The 22,701-nt window shown below is 43.5% G+C and overlaps 1 protein-coding gene and 1 long non-coding RNA gene across 11 annotated transcripts in view; both read left to right on the top strand.

Moving 5' to 3' along the window:
* Nucleotides 1-22,701, top strand: part of LOC310668040 — a 1,372,673-nt gene that overhangs the window by 1,237,371 nt on the left and 112,601 nt on the right. The window lies entirely within an intron of this gene.
* Nucleotides 1-22,701, top strand: part of PSD3 (pleckstrin and Sec7 domain containing 3) — a 148,884-nt gene that overhangs the window by 80,594 nt on the left and 45,589 nt on the right. The window contains exon 1 of one of the 10 annotated variants that reach the window (XM_083419559.1): nt 15,317-15,712. The exons of the other annotated variants lie outside the window; for them this stretch is intronic. Coding sequence (XP_083275685.1) covers nt 15,554-15,712 — 159 coding nt within the window. The 5' untranslated portion in view covers nt 15,317-15,553. Of the gene's footprint in view, nt 1-15,316; nt 15,713-22,701 lie in introns of those variants that run through there. 10 annotated transcript variants of the gene reach the window in all.

The raw sequence follows: 22,701 nt of genomic DNA, 5'->3' as shown, positions 1-22,701 counted from the left end.
CTGCCCTCCCCATCTTCCCCTTTTGGAAGCTGCAGAGAGGCATTTATATCATTTTGCTGTCATTCTCTTGCACTTTAATTAAAGATCTGTTTATCTGACTTGATTTTTCTGTCTGTCAGGGGTCCTACCCGCCCTGTCCCTGCAAAATAAACCTTTGATTAAAGTGAATTAGTGACATTGTGTGTGATCCAGACCATTCATTTCAGATGGCTAAAGGCAAAAGGGAACAAATGCCCATTCACTTGCTTTACATAATGCAAAGTCATCCTGGGTTGACTGCAGTGTACATAAGAGGCTTAGAAAGCAGAAACCTGGTTTTTGAGTGGAGCTAGCTGTAAAGACCACATTGCACTTATCATTTAAGCACTTGCTTTCATTACCAGTTAGTTTTGGGGTCCAATTCAGAGCGAGGTCCCCAATTTTTAAGGCTGAAAAAAAAAGGGTTATCTGAAGGAATTCCTTTCCCCTGTGGACCTCAATATAATTTGGAGAGTCTCTTCTGGTGTCCACAAAGTGTGGCTGGTGAGATCTATGGTTGAAAGCCCGCTCAGAGAAGTGTTTTTTATGTAGGCAAACACACCAAGCTGCCTCCTTCTCAGCCTTATTTAGCTGGGCCTTTGATGTGTGGAATTGGATGCTAGATCAGGTTGTTAATCTTGGTATACAACTGGCATCTATTTTAATGGTTTCTGCTGGAGCTTTTAATGACTGTTATTGTTGTGACTGATTTTTATTGGTTTTGCTCATGTTGCTTGATTTGTATTTGCATTTTTAATTATGAGCCTGTGTGAGAGCTGTGCCAGCGAAGAAGAATATAGTCTGAAAATGAGAAAATAAATGTTGAATGCTGCGTGTTGTGTATCATCCTAAGTTTTGCCACTTGACTATGGCCTAGTTCTTGCAAACAGCAAATGAGGACGTATATCTGTATCCTAGCTGCACCACTTTAGATGGAAAGTGCAGTTCCCATGACTGAATCATTCGCATAACACTTGGCCCATATCCTTGCACATCAAAAACTATATGACTGTCTGATTGACATCATAGTTCTCTGTGTGATGAGACATTCGTATTTGTGAAAGAGAATTCAGTTATGTGGGTCTTCTGTAATCATAGATTTGCAATCTCATCTGCTCTGCATGAGAAACAGACTCCTGCTTTTGTAAGGGCAGAGGAGATAGACATTGCTGTTTATAACTATGGGTATTGCTGAAGGGTAATGGTCTAGTTCAACCTTCTCTAACCTAGTGCCCTCCGAGCACAATTCAAAGTGTTGCTGCTGACCCTTAAAGCCCTACACGGCCTCGGCCCAGTATACCTGAAGAAGTGTCTCTACCCCCATTGTTCTGAGGGCCTTCTGGCGGTTCCCTCACTGGGAGAAGTGAGGTTACAGGGAACCAGGCAGAGGGCCTTCTTGGTAGTGGCACCCGCCCTGTAGAACGCCCTCCCTTATGCACTGTGTACTTTATCTGTCCTGAATATTTCAACATTCAGCCCACAAATTCTGGTGTTACTGGAGACAGAAAAAAGCTCTTCTCTCCATCCACTTTCTCCATGCCATTAATAATTTTACAGACTTCTATCATGTCACCTTTTACTCAACTTTAAACTAAAAAGTCCCAAATGCTGCAATCTTTTCTCACAAGGGAGTTTGCTCCATCCCTGTTGATTATTTTTGTTGCTCTTTTGGGGGCCTTTTCCAAGTCTACAATAGCTTTTTGTCCTGAACATGTGCAAAATGTTTCTGTTATTTTTTTTATTACCCTTTTGTCACCACAGCCAGCACCTACCACTCCCCATTAAGGGAAATGATTTCCGAAGTAATTCTCCTTTAATTAAAAACGCCCGTGCCCTAACCCTGAGAGAGGCAGAGATAAAATCTTTGTTACCTCCCAAAATGAAGGGAGTTGAATAAACTCTGCCTGCTTTATTGTTCAGTGTTTCAGTTAGTGATGAAGCATACAGGCTGTGTTTTGTTGCCTGTTGCTATCTGAATTACACATTCAGACATTTCAATAAAAGCCACTTACTAGAACCCACTTAAAGTTGCTAAGTGATAGTAAATGCCAAATCCCAAATCAGGAAAGCACATAATAGGAACCATGTATTTGCATGCCTTGCTCATCAATCCTCTCAAAACTCAGAAGCTTTGTTTCAAGCAAAATCAGCCTTTCCCAAGCACAGCAGGGTTCTAAATAAATAGCCTTATAGCTAACTGTTATTGTTAGTGTTAGTGTTATTATTACTTAGGGAAATAAAGGAATAACCCAAAGCCCTGGCCAGGAGCAATAGGGCAGAACAAAGCAGCAGATCCATCAGCACAGCAAAAGTCTTGCCATTTTGCGTCAGGGTACAAGGGTTGTGTGTGTGGCTCTACTGTTTTGCTGCACATGGCCCAGTCGGGTACAACAAATGGGCCAGCTTTGGATCCATTTCCAACCCTGCTGTGCTCCATCGTTGGGCCTTATGATGGCTGATGCTGCTGGGAACACCTCTGGCGATAGCTACACGTTTCTGCTACACGTATAGTGGGCACAGTGGGGGCCTCCACCACTCTACCCACCCACACTGGTGGAGCCTAGCAGAGACAGATTCCTCTGCCTTATCCTGACCCCTTCCTGCAGCACAGCAAGAGATTAGGATTGCTCTATCCATGTCCATTGTTTTATCTTGCAAATTATGCATCCATTATGTGGGACAGAACAGAGGCTTCAGAACATTTAGTTTCCCTTCAGACATTTTTGACACTGAAGTACCGTAAATTTCATTTCTGACAGACAGGTGGCTAGATAGGCTCCACATGAAGTGTGGAGGTGATGGTTAAGATCTACTGTGGCATAGTGACTGTGTATTGATTTACGAAGGCATGGGCATATTGGGTCTAGGGTACCTCAGGGATTGCCTGAACCCTAATATTCCAGCTCGATCACTGATATCATTTTCAGGAGTATTTTGGTTATTTCCTGCGTTGGTGAGGCTCGTTTGACCACAATGAGAAATCGGGCCTTTAAAATCATTGGCCCAGTCTTGTGGAACAAACACCTGTAGAGATTCAGTAGGCCCCAACTTTTAAACGCCCACTGAACACTTTTCTATTCCACCAGGCCTATGCAGGCAATTAAGAGTACATCCCACACAATCGTCTATTTATGTTTGTTTTTCATTTATGTTTTGCTTTTAACTTGTTTTCAACTTTTTATGATGTTATTGTTCGGTTTTATGTTTTATGTTATGTTGTAAACTGCCGTGATATATCTTTATGATACAGTGGTATGTAAATATTTTCATAGATAAATAATAAAAGACTTTTTAGCAATTAATGGTTGTCATTTATAATCATTAAGTATGTTTGATATATTTTGAGTAAAAAGTGAGTGATTTGGGTTGTAGAAACCTAGTTTCTTTGTCCTCTTTAATATCCCCAGTTACAGTCAGACTTGTTACATTACATATTGCAGTTGTTTTATTGGGAGATAAAGCCTGAGCTCCCTATTAAATGTTGTTGTATTCAGTTGTGTTTGTTTTTTAAAGGAAATAGCATGTTCCAGAATATTTTGAATCTTTCTTTGGAATAGCATGTTCCAGAATATTTTGAATCTTTCTTTGGAATTGGGAAATCTCTTAATTCAATGTCACATATATTCCGGTCCCTGTGACATATTACTCCCACTTCAGTGTGGGAAGGAAACAAATTGCCAAATATGTCCTTTGATGGTCCTCCCACTGATTTGCTAGAAAATATAAGTTCCAGCCTGCAAGTAGACTGAAGGAGACGAAGAGAGATAATTTACACCAGCTCCTTTAAAAGATTCACCCCCCTCCCCATTCCCTACTGTTTTGGGAATTATTAGCATGCAAATCTGTTTTTTAAAATGGCAAGGGTAATTCTGTGTAAACAGCTTAAAATGTTTCTTTCCTTAACTGATGAGATTGGTTGTTATTTGGATATTACTGTTTTACCTCATTACCGAGCAGCTTCATTTGGCTTCAGTCAGGAGGATATTTGTCACCATGCAATTAGCATAGGAGGTCGGATGGCTATTTTTAAAAAATCATACATTTCAGGAATCAAACAAGATTTCAGCATTGTCTTGATTAGAATTATTATCTTCTGATTCAGGAATTGCTCCTGAAAAGTAGGTTTGAGGGGCAGGGAGACCGCCTGGGGCAAGGAGACCTTCTCCCCCAGGGGTGCTGAGGCTGGATTTCACAGTCAGCTGTCCAGTTACTGGACCAATGTGAATATCGTTTTCTGAACAATATCTTCCTGTCCCTGAAACACTTAAAAGAAGCATTCACTCAGAAGTGGCAGCATTTCTGATGGCCAAAGAGCCAGGGTTATGACTGGAATCCACAGGGTTATGACATGGAAGCCACAAGGCCATGGTTTGGTGACTGCCGCTAATGCTTTTGTTTGAGGAAAATCCATAGTTCAGTGGTAAAGCACATGTTTTCTACCCAGAAGGTCTTGGGCTCAATCCTTGGCATCTTCAGGTAGGGCTGAGAAAGACTCCTGTCTAAAACCCTAGAGATCTGCTTCCAGTTAGTGTGAGCTAGATGGACCACTTGACTGACTTGGTACAAGGTAGCTTCCCTATGTTACAGTTTACTACAGGTTGTTAGATATAGAGCTGGGTGGGATAAATCTTGTAATGGAGAGGACATGAAATTAATCCATTATTGCTTTCTATGTTATAAGAACTTTGTCCAATACAAACATGTCTCTTGGTTACTATAGTTTATTGGAAGGTTTTAAAAAAAGGTTTTTTATTTTTTTGTCACTTGACTCGGGCTTAAAAACTGTGGTAATGGATTCTTCGCCTTTTGTTTGTGTAGAAAGCGGAGCCCTTCTGAAAGCGCCATAGGTAGAATTTCTCCAACTCTGCATCACAAAGGCCATCTAGGATTTCTTTCCACAGTGAAGGGGCAGGTCTTTACACCAGTGTTACAGTTTAACATCTCTGGGTATAGAGTTCCATTCATCTCAGCTAATTTAGATATCCAGTTTGGCCTAATTTATACAAATGGCTTGGGAGGCATCCAAAACTTTGGGAAGATCAGAAGCTAGCAGAGCCGTTTACTTGGACACTTGTTTTTATGTAGTCCTACATGGTTCAAGGTCTGCACAGCACACAGCTCCTCCCCAAACAGACTCAACCATTCTTCTCTAGCGATGGCGAGTCCCTCTTTGAGAGGGGTAAAGGCACTTATGGAAGGAAGTTGGGCGTTGTGCCCCCTCCCCTGGGGGAGTTGCACATCGAATCCACCTTGTTTCATATTCCCAGAGGTGTTCCAGCCAGGGATGAACTTTCAGGCCAGAAGTCTCATTCCCATCTCCCTGTCATGGAGCCTACATGACTTGATAATGCCACATTGAGTGTTCTCTTCTTGCTTGGTGGCCAGTGATGGATATTGTGGGATGGAGGCAGCATCACAGATTCATTACTATATACAGTGGTGCCCCGCAAGACGAATGCCTCGCAAGACGGAAAACCCGCTAGACGAAAGGGTTTTCCGTTTTGGAGGTGCTTCGCAAAACGAATTTGCTATGGGCTTGCTTCGCAAGACGAAAATGTCTTGCGATTCCTGGGGTGTTTTTTTCGCTCCTCACCCCTTTTTTCTAAGGCACTAAGCTGCTAATAGCCTTTTAGCAGCTAATCCGCTAATCCCTTAAGCCTTTAATAGCCTCTAAACCGCTAATAGCGCTAATCCGCTAATGGGCTTGCTTCGCAAGACGAAAAAACCGCTAGACGAAGAGACTCATGGAACGGATTCTTTTCGTCTTGCGAGGCACCACTGTATTATGTGGTGTCAGGGAACTTGACACCAGTCAGCTATTTTCAGCATCTGCCCTGTGCTTTGAGTAGTGTCTGTTTCTTCCCTCAGGAATGTTTCTTCTGTTTTGTAGTCTGCTTGGAACAAAATACAAGTGCCTTGCAACAGTTGGAATTGTTGCATTACACGTTCAGATTCTTGCAGTTGTTGGTAAAATGCTTGGAGGTGGGAGTCTAATCCTTCCATGGGTTGATGTAAAAAAGGTAAAAGGACCCCTGACCATTAGGTCCAGTCATGACCGACTCTGGGGTTGCGGCGCTCATCTTGCTTTATTGGCCGAGGGAGCCGGCGTACAGCTTTCGGGTCATGTGGCCAGCATGACAAAGCCGCTTCTGGCGAACCAGAGCAGCGCACGGAAACACCATTTACCTTCCCAACAGAGCGGTACCTATTTATCTACTTTCACTTTGATGTGCTTTCAAACTGCTAGGTTGGCAGGAACAGGGACTGAACAACAGGAGCTCACCCCGTCGCGGGGATTCGAACCGCTGACCTTCTGATCGGCAAGTCCTAGACTCTGTGGTTTAACCCACAGCACCACCCGTGTTCCTTATGAGTTGATGTAGTTCACCATAAAAGGTTCTCTCTCTCTCTCTCTCTCTCTCTCTCTCTCTCTCTCTCTCTCTCTCTCTCCCTCCCTCCCTCCCTCCCCTACCCCTCTAATATGTCCTCATCCTACAATCAGAGATCATGGCAGTACTTGCATTAATGAAACCTCCTTTGCAAGCAAATCTTAGTTTCATTGAAGGCTCAAATGTGAATCATTTAAACCTGACACTTAAGAAATTTCTAAGGATCCCAGTCCCCTGGAATTCATGGAAGATTTAGTTTACTGACAATAAGTGTAAAAGCCAGTTATGAAGATGGTTGAATCTGTATCACTGATTGAGTGACACAGGTAGAATAGGATTTAAATAGTACTTTAATTTAAAGCATTTAAAGTATGAAAAGAATAATTCTAGTAGATGTTTCTCAGTACTTTCTGAGTGTCTAAGCTGATAATTAGAGTGCATTCTGTGTTCTATTGATTAAAAAAGGTACAGTATATCTAAAAGCCTTCTTGATGATACTAAGGAACAAAATTGAGAATAAAACTTTATATTGAGGTCCCACTCCAGCTTCGGTGTGTGTGCATCGATATGTACAGGTTCGTGTTAGTAGACTATTAAACACACACATAATTAATTTTAAGGAAATATTGAAAATAAATGTGATATTTATCATATTGTGCTGCCATGTCAACATTACTTTATGGGGGGGGGGATGGAAATTCTTAACTTGAATTTCTATTCCCAGCGGCTGCTAGAAGGCAGTCATTGTGCTTGGGATGGCTCCTCTCACTGGTTGTGCAGGCAGGACCCCCTTCTTCAGATGATCTCACCTGGTGGGAAGGTCTTTTCCACCCTCCAGACCCTGGAGCAAGGACTACCCTTCAACCTCAACAAAGACCCCATTACTGTAGCAGGGCTTCATGATTGACAGCCCACCATTATGACAGGGCCAGAAGTTTTAGAAATAGAGAAGCACCTAAGCAGTGAATGAAGACAACAGCAATAAACTCATTATCAATAGAAGAACAACAGTAAAGAAATCCCCAGGAGGCCCTGACTTCTGCCTCATATGTATGGTGTTGTCAGAAGCCACTTGTACAAACATGACCAGGAGCCAGAAGGAAGAGGTAGGGTGCTATTCTCCAGGAACCTCTCGGAATAAAATTTCACCGTTAAGGAGAGACCAAAGGAAAGGCTACTTCATGCAACACATACTCAGCTTTGGAATTCATTCGTACAAGGTGTGTTGATGACCACTAACTTTATGTTTTTAAAGAGAATTACGCATCCATCGAGGACACTTCTGTTAGCTACATTGAGCCACTCATGTTCAGACACATCTGACTACCAGAAGCTGAAGATAGGCAAGGAAATGGTTGTTCACTTCATGCTCTGTGAACTTCCCAGAGACATCTGACTAGCCAGAATACCAGAGTATCCAGTTGGACAGTTGTTCTTACAATATACTTTTGATGGAAGCTCTATGTTACTCTGGATCTTTCCCTTCTAATAAGGGAATACAGAGTAATGGCCTTATGAATCCACTTGTGAAAACTAGGTTACTTCAAATAAAGGGCAAATAGGTTAGTGAATTATTTTTGGACATGGACTGTGTACTTGTCAGAGCTTATTTAAATTAATTGAAGCTGTCTGGCTTGCACCGGAATGCAAATTTATGGAATGATTTTTAACAGCAGAGTTGCTGAGCCTTTAATATGGTTAATTCTCCAGTGAGTTGTTGTATTATTCTACATCATTCTCCATTATAATTGTCTCTAATATTCTACAAAGGATACATTTCCTTACCCCAGGCATTCTGTCCTAAGTGCAGTAAGCCCAAATCGTATCTACCTGGATGGTTTTAAAAGAGGATTGGAAGAATTGATAGAGGATAAGACTATTAATGACTACTAGCTATGATGGTATGTTCTACACCAGCTGTCAGAGGCACTGTGCCTCTGAATATCAGCTTCTAGGAATTGCAAGAGTACAGGCAGCGACTGATTTATGTTTGTCCAATATGTTCATAACCGCGTATGCACTCATCGGCCCAAACCTAGAAGTGACCTAAAAGCATCACAAAAAAGGTCACAAAAGGGGCAGCACAGAGCAGCCTTACACGGGCCTCACCCATGCGTGTGGGGGTCTGGAATGTGGCTCCCACGCAAATCTGTTGCTGCCTGTACAGTACTATTGTGTTCAGGTCCTGCCTGAAGCCTTTGCATGATATTGGACTAGGTGAAGCTTTGGCTTGATCCAGTAGGTTCTTCTCATGTTCATTCTGCCCCTCCTCCTCAAACCTGATTCCATTCCAATACCCTCCATGCTCTTCTAAGCAGCATTGGATAGCATCATAAGAAAGGAGCTTCCAAACAGCTGCGAGTGCATTTGACTCCTGCTTTTTGTTCATCATTGGTTTCATAAAAACATAAGAACATTTGCTTGATCATACTGCAGTTCCATCCATTCCAGCTGTATGGGCTGTAGGTCCAGTAGTGGCTAACCACATCCCCCTTGGATGCACATAACCAGGGCTTGATAGACATGGTAATCCTCTGTTGTTTCTTCCCAGTCTCTGGTTACCCAATAGTGACACTAAGTATGGAGCCCAGACATAGCTATCATGACTAACAGCTATTGATAGTCTTCTGCTGTATGATCTGGAGCATGCTCATTTAAGTGCCGGAGGTTTGATGAGTGTGATTCAACCACCAACATAATACCTTACTTTTTAAAAAAAACCTCGGGGGAATAGCACCACTGGTAATTATCCTCGCCTCTCTTGGAATAGTTTTATTTCCACTGCCGAAAGTGGAAAATAATGATCCCAGGGCTGTCCACATAAGCAGCAGGGAAAAGATAACACCTGTCCTTTCCCCCTTTCTCCCAGTGGCACGTTGATATATCACCTTTTTATAAGTACTTTTCACAGCGAGGCCCTGATGGGTAATTTGTGTGTGTGATCAGACAAATCAGAAAGGCAATGTAGACTGGGGTGTGTTCTTTGGCTGTAAAGATTCTAGGTGACAGGAAAATAACACTTCCTTAGAATACACATAAATTTATCCCAGAACAAACAATAGCCCTTTACAGTGCCCAGGAATGCTGAACTTGCCCATAGCATTCGTTCTTGGCAGTTGCCATTGATGCCAGCTGGGCTTTGGCATAGCTCCTTTCTGGAAATAGCAAAGAGGGACTCGGCGTGTATTTCTCTCACCATTAGATAACCATAATTGCTATCTATCTCTTCGAGGGAGGTAAGGCAAGGAGACTGAAATGTACGACTGATGGGATTTTTTAGACAGACTGAAGTCCTAGCACCTGAGTATTAAGGGCTAAAGGGATCTTGGAAGACAAGTGGTGGTGGAGGAGGATGAGTGAAATGCAGAAGAAAAACGGATGGAGTTGGGGGAGGTCTTAAAAAGGAGCTTAAAGGAGAGGAGGTCCAGGCCAAATGACATTGGATGATAGAAAAGTGAATTGATGTGCATGTTAGTCGGAAGGACGTCTAAGGAAGAAAGATGGTGCTGTTTGGATATGAGGAAACTGGAATGTGATTCAGCCAATGTGGGCCTTCAGGGAAAGAGAAGGAAGGGAAAGAAACAAAAAAGAACATTCAGTTTTGTTCAAGGTCAAAGCAGTTTTCCTCTTTTGTCCTGAACTTAACAGTCCTTAGTGTTGCTTGGTAAAGCCTGAAAAGGAGAGAAATGAAAACTCCCTGACAAAATTCATATATAGGATCTCCTAGTCCTTACGGCTTGCTTGCAAGAGGAAAAGAAACCGGCCAGCTGGCTAACTTCCCATTCAACAGCAGCCTGACAGGTGACATCTATCCTGATTCAACATTTCTACTAAGACAGAGTTTATTGCGCTCCCTGTCCATGGTTACTTATGGCAAGATTGGAAGCTGCCTTATACCAAGTCAGACTATCTGACACAGTATTGTTGACACTGACTGCCAGGGTTTCAGGCAGGAAGTTATTTCCCAGCTCTGCCTGGAGAGCCCAGGGATTGACAAACAACCAGATTGAAAATGAAAGTTCTAAAGCTTTATTTCCTAAACACATGTTTCCATAGCAAGGTGTTCTCTCCCTCGTGGAGACTGACTCTGGGAAAAGGGGAAATAGGAGTGAAGATATTGCCCTACCTTGTAAGGTAAAGGTAAAGGGACCCCTGACCATTAGGTCTATTTGTGGCCGACTCTGGGGTTGCGGCGCTCATCTCGCTTTATTGGCCGAGGGAGCCGGCATACAGCTTCCAGGTCATGTGACCAGTATGACTAAGCTGCTTCTGGCAAACCAGAGCAGCACATGGAAACGCCGTTTACCTTCCCACTGGAGCGGTACCTATTTATCTACTTGCACTTTGATTTGCTTTTGAACTGCTAGGTTGGCAGGAGCAGGGACCGAGCAACAGGAGCTCACCCCGTCGCAGGGATTTGAACTGCCAACCTTCTGATCGGCAAGTCCTAGGCTCTGTGGTTTAACCCACAGCGCCACCCGCGTCCCTGCCCTACCTTGTACATTAGTCCTAAATTCATACACACAAAAGATGGGGTATAATCACACCCATCCTCCCATCAATGGCCTGGGCTAAGAATCCTGTAACAAACAAAAAGAGGGAAAAGGTGAGTGCTGCAGACACATGTTGCCTCTTCGGATTATGCTGTGATAGTCTTCTCCAAATTGGTGCCTCCAAACTGGCACTGAGACAGTCCTGCCTTTATATAAGCATGGAAAACGGAAGTTCCATCCCACAGGATCTAAAATGCCATTGGGTTGAAAAAGTAGCTTCACCTTTGTCAAAATTCATTGCTATAATCATTATTGTCTCAATATTTGTCCTTTTGATGTATGTGGAAACTTCCATTTATGTAGGTTCAAACTTAGCAGCAAAGCCCAAATCAGTCCTTGCTCATCTGCTTGGCCAAACCTGCTCATTTTGCTTCTTAGCCTTTGCTTAGGAAGAAAACCATTCATTCCACTCTCACACACAAATGTTTCAGTATGGTTGTCATGCAGTTGCTAAGGCTTGAACTATTTCTTATCATCAGGGTCAGCATACACTGCTCTGCACAGCTCATAACTTAAGTTTTTAATCCAACTGGGTTTAAAATACAGCTTAGTTAACAATTAAAAATAGGAGGATGGAATACATGCTTTTAAAAGTATTCTATCTGAATATAACACAAGCATAAATGTCTCTGATAAACATTTAAAAAGGTAAAGGGGCCCCTGGCAGCCAAGTCCAGTCGCGAACGACTCTGGGGTTGCGGCGCTCATCTTGCTTTTACAGGCCGAAGGAATGATAAACATTTACTTCATTTTAATTGTGGCAAGCCCAGCACCACAAAGACCCTTTGGGGCAACAGGGTCATTGCTTGTGGCATTATCTTCACTCCCAGCCATTTTGTTTGGTTTTGTTTTTAGTATTGCTTTTACTTCTCTTCTGACAACCACACTGATATGTGCCCTCAGAGCTGTTCCTCCTTGCACTGTGTTGGCATAAGCATATACTGCTTGCTGTGAAGGTACAGTCTTGAAACTGACAGCTCCTCCAGGACCGTACAAAGCTTTGTAGTGGGTCTGAAGCTTTGGGATCAATCTTCACTTTAAGACTGCTCCAAGGACATCCACATACCTCCAAATGGGGCAGCTTTGGTTTGGTATTTGTGCTTCCTCCAAAGTGGATGCACCCCAGTTTCTCATGGGCATTGTGAAGATAGGTTTTTACTAACACAGAAAATGGGGAGGCAAGAAAGTTCCTGAAGTTTTATCTGCTGCTGCTGCTGCTACTGTATTATTTTTATATTTGTCAGAGCAGCAGGCAGAGGTGCAATGAAGTCCCCAAACTGTGCAAAAGCAGAGAACCTGTTGATGAGGCTGCAAAGAAGCATTTAGGCAACCTGTTAAGCTTGTTTTCTCTAGGACAGAGCTCTTAGCCACTTTCAAAAGGACCTTTATGACCCTGCCTTTTAATTTTTCATAGCTCCACATCGGTTTCTGTTGTTACAGTGATTGTGGAAAACTTTCACCTACTCTTTAAAGTAACCCTGTCATATCCCAGGGGTGCTAGCATAATAAGGTAACTGAACTTAAACATTCACCACTGTGGTGGAAAAGTCATGTGCCGATGATGGCAGTGCTGGCAGCAGCTTAACATAAAAACATCAGAACTCAGTAAAACATCGCCCCCCCCCCCCCACCATCACACACCAGTGTTTTAAAAGGCACTGACAAAGTTTAGGTACTTGCCTAACAGATAAAAATATGGCCTCTGCTGTTTGCGGATTACGAATATTTACCTGGAAATATGCCCAGTTCTCTTCATAGACTGATTATGTGCACATTATCCAGGGGCTGTGGTGAATATGCACAATAACTAGTTGTTATGTACTGCTCATCTTAAATTAACCCCAATGTATACAGTGGTACCTCAGGTTACATACGCTTCAGGTTACAGACCCTGCTAACCCAGAAATAGTGCTTCAGGTTAAGAACTTTGCTTCAGGATGAGAACAGAAATCATGCTCTGGTGGCGCGGCGGCAGCAGGAGGCCCCATTAGCTAAAGTGGTGCTTCAGGTTAAGAACAGTTTCAGGTTAAGAACGGACCTCCGGAATGAATTAAGTACTGATCCCAAAGTACCACTGTATATAAAATGTCCTTGGTAAATCATGGCCTTTAATTAGTCTTCTGTGCGCACTGTTTGATTAATTTAAAATCTTTTAAATGATTTCCTTGGGCTTCATATCCTTCCCCAGGGTCACTAGAATTGAAAACCCCAGATGGGAGTGGGAATATTTTTCGACTCTTAGTGCACATAGTTGTATATGCAGACACACAGGAACAAAATGCCAATGTACCCCTTCCCTTCCACCTGATAGCTGCCTCCTCAGGTGGCAATTGTTGCTAAATGCATTGTAATAAGTGCAAATCAAGTGCATTGTGAGAGAAAACATTCTATTAAATGACTTCATTTAAAAAGGAAACTGGATTGCTAATACTCTGCTTCAGAAGGCACTGGGGGGAAATATTACTGGGTAAACCTCAACATATAGGAAGGTGGTCAAGAGTCATTTGCCATTTATTGTGGGGGGGGGAATGTGGTGTTGGTTCAGAATGTTGTGAAAATGTGCCTATCTCGTCTGCATTTTGTACATTTCAGTGCTCAGTATGCACATTTTGTGGTCAATACTGTGTATATCTCAAGAGTGTTTCTCTGGTCAATATGCATAGCTTTCATGAAACACTGGAGATTGTTCACACTTCAGCATAATCTTTCTCTTAACTCATGCAACAAGGATAGTTCCTAACTTGAGAGAATGTGCAGAACGCAGCAATTTATGAAGGAGTTTTGTATACTGATGGTTCAGTAAACTTTGTATGTGATGGTGGGCAGTGTTCATAAATACCTGGTAATTGTAGATTCATCTGAAGGAGTGTGTGTGTGTGTGTGTGTGTGTGTGTGTTATTAGATAGATATATCAATAGATCTAGCTATTAGGGAACTGTGCCTGGTAAACTGGAACAGTTGGCGCATGTGTGCCCTTCCTGGCATCCTCAGTCATATGCAGTTCAACTTTTGCCTTTACCTTCTCCAGCCAGTGCTACCAGCTGATACTCCCCCTGTGTGCCAACGTACTAGGGATCAGTTCTCATCTGAGCTTGGTTGCTATGGTTACATGCAATCTGCTGTGTTCTGGGTCTCCAGGAGCTAGGAATGATTTGGGGGGTGGGGTGGGGGGTTGGACTTCGTAGCCTTTAGGTAAGCACCGCCGTTCCCTTATATGGAGCTTACTTCCCCTTACGCCGTTTGAAACACTGATTGGGCAAAAAAACCCCACTCCTCTTGTGCAGCGGTTTACGGGCTGCTTTAGTTGGCGAAACAGATCCAGGACTACCATCACAGCCTCTGCCTTTTTGTTCACTTGTGCTGATTTGAAGGCAGAACCGGCCACACTTTTTAAGCCTCTTCCACCAGTTATTTTGGGAACAAAGGTTCACATACGAGTGGGGTTTTGCTGCTGAGCTGTGTGACCTTGTGTCTCAGTTAACGAATCTGAAAATTGAGAATGAGCATGTATGTGAGCCATTCATGCCTCTTCCCACCCCCACCCCCCACAACCCCACCCCCTAAAACTTGAATTGAGACACAAGTTCTAAATCTGCAAACCTATGCACAAATTACCTGGGAGTTAATTATAATGATTAGGTTTTTTAAAAAAATAATGATAGCATTTAACATATATTGCCCTGGTAATCCTAGTTGTAGGTGTGGAGCTGGCAGAGAGAAGCTTGCCTTAAGGAGAGGCAAGATCTGAATGGGGGATTTCTTGATTTCCAGTACCATATCATAGCTACCAAGTGCTTCTGTGTATAAATGCACAGGGCTGCCCAGTAAATCCCACTTGTAATTGAAGCTAGTGTCTGCAGACCATCCTGTGAAAAAGCAGCATCTTTTTTTACATGCTTGTCTTTCCTAAGATGTTTTGCAATCCATTTAGCTCCCACCCCAATTTTCTTTTCGAAGCAGCGGCTACCTGGCAGGCTCGTCTCCTTCGGGGCAGTCTTTTATTTGTGCCGTCTTAATTTTATTGCACCCAGCTTAATGCACTTTGACATGGTATGGCTGGAATACAAGTGTTGCCTGTCTGCAGTCAGAAATGAATTGCTTTTTTGCTTGGCCTTTTGCCATCTGTTCCGCTCTTTGAAACTGATACCCTTGAGCCGCGCTGGAGAATGCACCCCCCCTCTGTGTGTGTGTGTGTCTGTGTGTGTGTGTGTCTGTGTGTATTGGGAAAGGATGGCGATATGTGCTGAGCAGCAGGGTAGTGAGTAGGGGTGGGGTTTCCACCCTTTTATATTTTGCAGCCAGTGACGTAGGCAGTGCCTGGAACAATCACGCTGCCTCAAAACAGTGTAGTTGAAGATGCTCTGTGTGTGTATGTGTGTGGTGGCTGGTAGTGGGGGACCAGCTTGGTGCATTTTTAAGCAAACACTGATTGCTGCAGCTTAGGCTCCACAGAGATTCCTCTCCTTCTAAACTACCTTGAAGAGAATTTGTGAAGTGTTGTTTATTTCTCCTCTTCTGCCCCCCGCTTCATATATATATATAATATATAGAGAGAGAGAGGAGAGAGAGAGAATATTTATTTACTTTGTGGAAATGATTGGAGTTAATAGTGTCCAGAGCACCAGCAAGGTCCGAGTGAGAGCTACAGGTTCGGTGAAATACCCGCGGGAGGACCCAGTCTGGCGGCAAACTCACCGCTCAAAGTCCATGAAAATTTCCAACTCCACGGAGTTTTCTGCTAAAGAAGCCAAGGTAAATGGATGCAACATTGCATAGAAATCTCCACAACATTTCTGGCAGTCCTGAAAAGGGGACGCTGCCCTTGAGTCTTTGGCTGATAGTGCCTTTTATTTCTTACAAAATACCGTGGGGAAGGAATGAGCCGGCAGGTGGGGGTGGAGGGACGAATCCCAGATTGAAGGTAGGGGCTGGATGGATCTGATAGACTTTCAGAGAATGTCTCTTCATGGAGCTGAGTCAATGCTGCCAACTTGGTAGCCGATCCAATCCAGCCGGTGTTTTTCTCTTTGGCCATTTACCTGTGCTACATGGGGGGGCGGGGTGGAGCTGAAGGGGAAAGATCTACCTTGCAATTTCTAGACAGAAATGCTCTACATGCTGATTGCATTTCCCTTCTCCCTTAGTGCGTGTCTGTGTGGGTGGCTTGCATGATTCAGGTGATGTTTTTTAAAATGCATGGCTAAATATTGCAATGAAATATTCATCATTACATTTCTCTCTGTGTTTGTGTGCATGGCATTTTTTTTTTAACATTGTCATCTGTGTACTTGGTTTGTCACCGTAGACAGTACTGTAATCAGCTGGCTCCAGCCACCTGCTTTAGGAGCTGTTTGGAGTGCCTTTAAACTGTCGTATTGCGTTCTGTTCTGCTGATGTTGTTGTTGTTGTTTTAAAAGCAACATTGTGTAGCCTAGTCTGGGCATCAGCGTGTGGGCATGATTGAGCACAAATTTAACCATTGCCCTCTCTGTCTCTTTCCTCCTGTTGCAACACATAATGGCAATGCTTTCCCACTAGCATGCAAGTCAGGAAGTACGGTAGCCTTTTATAAAGGAGGGTGGTAAAAAAATAAAATTTCAAAAAGCGTCCCCAGTAAATCTGCAGTATTGGAAGTCAGATGTTAATGCTGCTACTGTTATACCTGTATACGCTCGGTGCTTTTGCACATGTTTCCTTTCCCTGTTCTTCTTCCCTCTTGCATCATGTTGCCTTCAGGGTGCTAGGTTCGAAATATCCATCTGCATAAGAACCTCACCAGTATGGTGGGGAGTGTGGGCGGGCATGCCAAAATCATGTGGACTTAGCAAGGATCGTTAAACTTGCTACCATCCTGTTGTAATTCTTCGAGGCAGACATTTAAGCTTTCTTGCCCCTTTGCAGGGAAGGGGCAGGACTGGAATTCTCAAGGTTGCACACACTTTGATAGAGGTTCAGTTTCATTCAGGTCCTCCCCACCCCCCAAAGGAATGCCATTGTGGGGGAAAACAATAGAACCTCTCAGTTGGTGTTCGCCTCCTGCAGCGAGATCTAGCTGGTTTGCAGCAAATGAACGATATAATGAAACCCTAGCATTTTTGCTGATAACCCTTGCCGAATGCATGAAGGAGGTGTATACATAAATATAACATTGCTGAGCTGGTGTGCTACTAAGCATGCTATGATCATGATTAGTCATGAGGGGCATCCCCAGGGGAAGGGCCACAGCTCAGTGACCGTGCACATGCTTTTCATGCAAAAGGTCTCCAGTTAGATCCTTAGCTGGAGAAGGCACCTGTCTGAATGAAGGGCTTTGCTCGGGCAGCATAGACAACACTGAGCTAAGATCTGAGGCTATAAGGCAGCTTTCTCTGTTTCTTTCCCCCAATATACTATCATATACCCACCCCCTTTTCCTGTGAGCCTCTGGTAGCCTGAAATTACTAATTCTCAGTTCTCTACTGGTTGTAATCTAAAGCCAGTTCATACATGCTTATTCGTTTACCATATTACCACATGGTAAGCCATCAGAGTTTACTCAGCCCAAGTCGGCTCAATCATGATTCTTTTGAACTGAGGCAGTTTGTAGACTTGACCGTTAGTCACCACGTGATGGTTCAAAGTCACCAAGAGGGTTGGGTAACACGTTAAAGATGAACAGCTATATTGTGGGAGAACTTTTAGTAGTCTTGAGAAGTAGTCTTCAACCTTTTTGGACCTGGGACTTACCTTTAACCCAGACATGCATTTGGGGACCCATGTCTTCTCTCTCTCTCTCTCTCTCTCTCTCTCTCTCTCTCTCTCTTTTGCCATATATTTATAGGGCAGAAGTGCTGCTATTGCAACCCGCATTGGATCTGGCAGTGATTTCATAGTGGGTCCCAGCCAGCCCACCACTCGAAGACCAATACCCTAGAACAGGGGTCAGCAACCTTTTTCAGCCGTGGGCCGGTCCACCGTCCCTCAGACCATGTGGTGGGCTGGACTATATTTTTGGGGGGAGGGAATGAACGAATTCCCATGCCCCACAAATAACCCAGAGATGTATTTTAAATAAAAGCACACATTCTACTCATGTAAAATCACCAGGCATCCCCCACAAATAACCCAGAGATGCATTTTAAATAAAAGGACACATTCTACTTGTGTAAAAACACACTGATTCCCGGACCATTCAGGGGCTGGATTGAGAAGGCAATTGGGCCACATCCAGCCCCTGTGCCTTAGGTTGCCTACCCCTGTCCTAGAACCTACTTTAGCCGTAATGAGAAACAAGCATTCAAGGAATGTAGATGTGCTTGTGGGAGCCAGGCCTTCGAAGAGTTTCTTTATGCATCTCAGTCCCCCAGCTGAGTTTAGTGAAATTGTGTGTGTAGTAATCCCATTTGAGGGCAAGGTCTCTCATTTATAGAATCAATCTATCACTTTTGTTGTTGTTATTAACCCTATACAGAATATTATCAAAAATATTTGACATGCAATAAAAAGGTAAAGCGTAAACATTGAATTAGGCACAGCACTAAGTAAAAAAGCGATGGAGGGTCAGCCAGGAAAAGAGACAACAGAATGACCTTCAGCATATACTTGTGAAAGTCATTTAACCACTGAGTGACTCCCTATTATTTCAGTGAGTAACTAGAACGTGGACAAACTGAGTGGAGAGAGCGAGCAGGAGTAAATCCCTGAAGCTAATGGTGCAAGGAGATGCCTGATATATTCTGGGAAACCTTGTCTTAGGAGAGAACCTCTACCAACTCTTCTCCAACCCTCCCAAAAACTGTTGCTAAGGGCTGTGATGAGTGGACTCTTGTTGCAGGCAGATGTTCATAACAAGTAGGAGAGCCCCAGATCTCAGTTGCTGGAGCTGGGAATTATCCTAATGCACTCTTCTCCCATATAAATGAATAGCGGCTCCCCAGTTTAGTGGGTGATCTAAAAGTGGGAGTACTGTTGTGATGAGGGCAAAGCCTGTCCACTCAAATACTCAGCAGTCCTGCAGAGGCATATGCTGACACATTGCAGTGGCCTTTGTGATGCTCCCTATGTACACAGACCAACCACCTACCCATTCTAATGAAGTGCATTTACTGGTTTATAGTGAGCGCTTAGCAAGTGGGGTAGTACTAGTTGAAGGTGTTGCTCCTCAGAAGGGTGGGAGGGAGGGCAGGACCAGCCCTATCAAGCACCATTCTTTGGGTTGCACCCTGAGGGAGCACATAGATGAGGGCAGGAAATGAAAGTCTGAATAGTACAACAAGACTCTTTAAAGTGGTGGCCGTTGTGGGAGCTGGGCTCTGCTTTAGACAAAATATATTGGGCTGGTTAGTGACATGTTACATCTCAGTAATCTAATGAAGTCACACTGAGATGGAAACAAGCTGCCCAGATGCTGTTTTCTGGAATACAGTGGAAAATGCCCCTCTCAGCCATAGTAGGAAGAAGAAGTGAGATTATGAAATCAGAAATGAGATTATCCAGTTTTGCTTCAAACTCTTCCCCTGCTACCCCAGCCCCCCAGAACTAAAGATTTTGCTGCTGCTGCTGCTGCTTCCTCCTCCTCCTCTTCTTCTTCTTCTTCTTTAATTGCTTTCTTCAACACACAAAACAGAAGTTATTTATAGATATCTGTTAGCATTTCTATAGGGCTTTTAGTGCAAAATGCTATGCAAGATTTAATTCATTCATCATTGCACGGAGCTGGTAAATTGAAATTGCACAATGAGATAGTTTAAGAAGCTGTAAAAAGCCCACAGTTCTGGTTGAGACCAAATACCTTAAGTTGCCAAATCTCTTGAGTGCTATATCCATTGGAACACACTGTGTATTGGGGCAGTGGTGGGGAGGGAGAGAGAACTATAAGTGGACAAATGGGATCATTTCCCCTAACAGCACTGCTCCTGTTTACAGAGCCAGCCAGCCATTTCTTCCTCTGGGATACTTTAAGCTATTTGATGCTCAAGCAAGCCAGGTTATCATCTCCTCCCACCCTGCTTTTCTGTTTTTCCTTTTCCAGTTGGCAGACAACATTCCACGAATCTTGGCAACCATGGGCATTTTGAGTCCCCATTGAGCTGTTTGGGACATGGGGGGCGGGAGGTTGTCCCCATTGGGTTTTTTTTTAAGGGTCTGTTCTTGGTTTTTTAGTGATTTTGTAGACTGGGGTTCTACTATTCCCAGACATGGTGATGCTTCCTCCTTGTTTCTCAGTGGCTGGTTTGTCTTCGATCCTGTTGGCATGGGGACACTAAGTTCATTATTTGAGGGAGTAATGAAGAAATGCAAATCCACAAGTGCACGCCTATACTCTGCTGCCCTGCCTACAAGGCTGCTGCATTTTGTTCCAGAGTTTCTGGCTTCCTAAAATTCTTTGGCACCTCTGGCATAATGATTGTGAGAATGCACAGAATGCATTTTCCTGAGTGAGGCAGTTGATTTTGCTTGTTAAGGATCTAAGGTCTAATCCAATTTGAGGCTTTGCAAAGTGCTGTTTCCCCCTAGGGGAGCAGCTTTTAAAATGTAATGGCAAAGTGTGCCTTTGAGGAGCCTATTTATTTATTTATTTTGGCGGGAAGGGAAACATATCTTATGGAAAATAGGAAAATAACAAAACCACCCAATGATGGATCTTTTCTTTCAGGTTTTACACCCTCTTATTCTGGCCAGGAGGCTGAAATTGTGGCCAGGCAGGTAAAATTCTGGCCAGTTAGCAGTCTTGCCATGACAGTCCAGGATAGATGTAAGGTTCTACTCCAGATTTCATCTTCAAAGCATACAATTTCATTAGTATAGCCGTTGCTATTTTTTATATGACTCGAACATGCCTATTACCGCACAGTGACTCAGGGGTGGAGCTAAGAACGGACGCCAGCTGTCCCGACTCCTACTCATCCCATTTCAAAATGCCAAAACATCACCACACACACAGAGAGAGAGAGAGAGAGAGAGAGAGAGAGAGTGAAAGAGAGAGAGAGAGAGAGATTTAGGCTTAGTTTAGCTAATCCAAAGCTAACATGGACAACAAATTGCCTAGTCAGTTGTATGCGTCACTCTGTGTGTGTGTGTGTGTGAGAGAGAGAGAGAGAGAGAGAGAGAGAGAAAGTGTGTTGCACACTAAATCAATCTATTTTCTCCCACATGGAGCAGATTTAGTTCATGCCGAGTTATATGCTAGCTTGAGTTTCATTCTCAGCGTACAGCAGTCAATCACAAGTAGGAACGAAACAAAGCTGGCATTGTTTAAAAGTATTGGCCAATGTCGATTAACCAATGTCGATGACCTGGTTAATGGGGTAGAAGTGGAAGGGTCATTAGGCGCAAGTGATCATGCTCTTCTGAAGTTTACTATACAACGGAAAGGAGCAGCCAAGCATACTAGGACTCAATTTCTTGACTTTAAGAAAGCCGACTTCATAAAACTTAGGGAAGTGCTGGGTGAGATCCCATGGACAGTAATACTAAAAGGAAAGGGAGTTCATGATGGCTGGGAGTTTGTTAAGAGGGAGATAGTAAAAGCACAACTTCAGGCAATACCAATGAGACGGAAACATGGAAGGTGCCTAAAGAAGCCAGGGTGGCTATCTAAAGAACTTTTAACTGAGTTAAGATTAAAAAAGGATGTGTACAAAAAATGGAAAAGGGGGGAAACCACCAAAGAGGAATTCAAACAAATAGCCAGCACGTGTAGACACAAAGTCAGAAAAGCTAAAGCACAGAATGAACTCAGGCTTGCTAGAGAGGTTAAAAGCAACAAAAAAGGCTTCTATGGGTATGTTCGTAGCAAAAGGAAGAACAAAGAAACAGTGGGGTCACTCAGAGGAGAAGATGGTGAAATGCAAACAGGGGACACAGAAAGGGCTGAACTCCTCAATGCCTTCTTTGCCTCAGTCTTCTCCGATAAAGAAAACAATGCCCGACCTGAAGAATTTGGAGGAAATGATTCAGCAGAGAAAACACAGCCCAGAATAACTAAGGAGATAGTACAAGAATACTTGGCTAGTTTAGATGTATTCAAGTCTCCAGGGCCAGATGAACTGCATCCAAGAGTATTAAAAGAACTGGCAGATGTGATCTCAGAACCACTGGCAGTCATCTTTGAGAATTCGTGGAGAACAGGCGAAGTCCCGGCAGACTGGAGGAGGGCAAATGTTGTCCCTATTTTCAAAAAGGGGAAAAGAGAGGACCCAAATAATTACCGCCCAGTCAGTCTAACATCAATACCAGGGAAGATTCTGGAGCAGATCATTAAGCAAACAATCTGTGAGCATCTAGAAAGGAATGCTGTGATCACCAATAGTCAGCATGGATTTCTGAAAAATAAGTCATGTCAGACTAACCTGATCTCATTTTTTGACAGAATTACAAGCCTGGTAGATGAAGGGAACGCAGTGGATGTAGTCTACCTTGATTTCAGCAAGGCATTTGACAAGGTGCCCCATGATATTCTTGTAAAGAAGCTGGTAAAATGCGGTCTTGACTATGCTACCACTCAGTGGATTTGTAACTGGCTGACTGACCGGACCCAAAGGGTGCTCATCAATGGTTCCTCTTCATCCTGGAGAAGAGTGACTAGTGGGGTGCCACAGGGTTCGGTCTTGGGCCCGGTCTTATTCAACATCTTTATCAACGACTTGGAGGATGGACTCAAGGGCATCCTGATCAAATTTGCAGATGACACCAAACTGGGAGGGGTGGCTAACACCCTAGAAGACAGGATCACACTTCAAAACGACCTTGACAGATTAGAG

This window comes from Podarcis tiliguerta (assembly GCF_965153285.1).
Source record: "Podarcis tiliguerta genome assembly, chromosome: 17".
Taxonomy (NCBI): domain Eukaryota; kingdom Metazoa; phylum Chordata; class Lepidosauria; order Squamata; family Lacertidae; genus Podarcis; species Podarcis tiliguerta.
The sequence above is the reverse complement of the archived record's forward strand: the minus strand, read 5'-3'. Positions and strand labels throughout refer to the sequence as shown.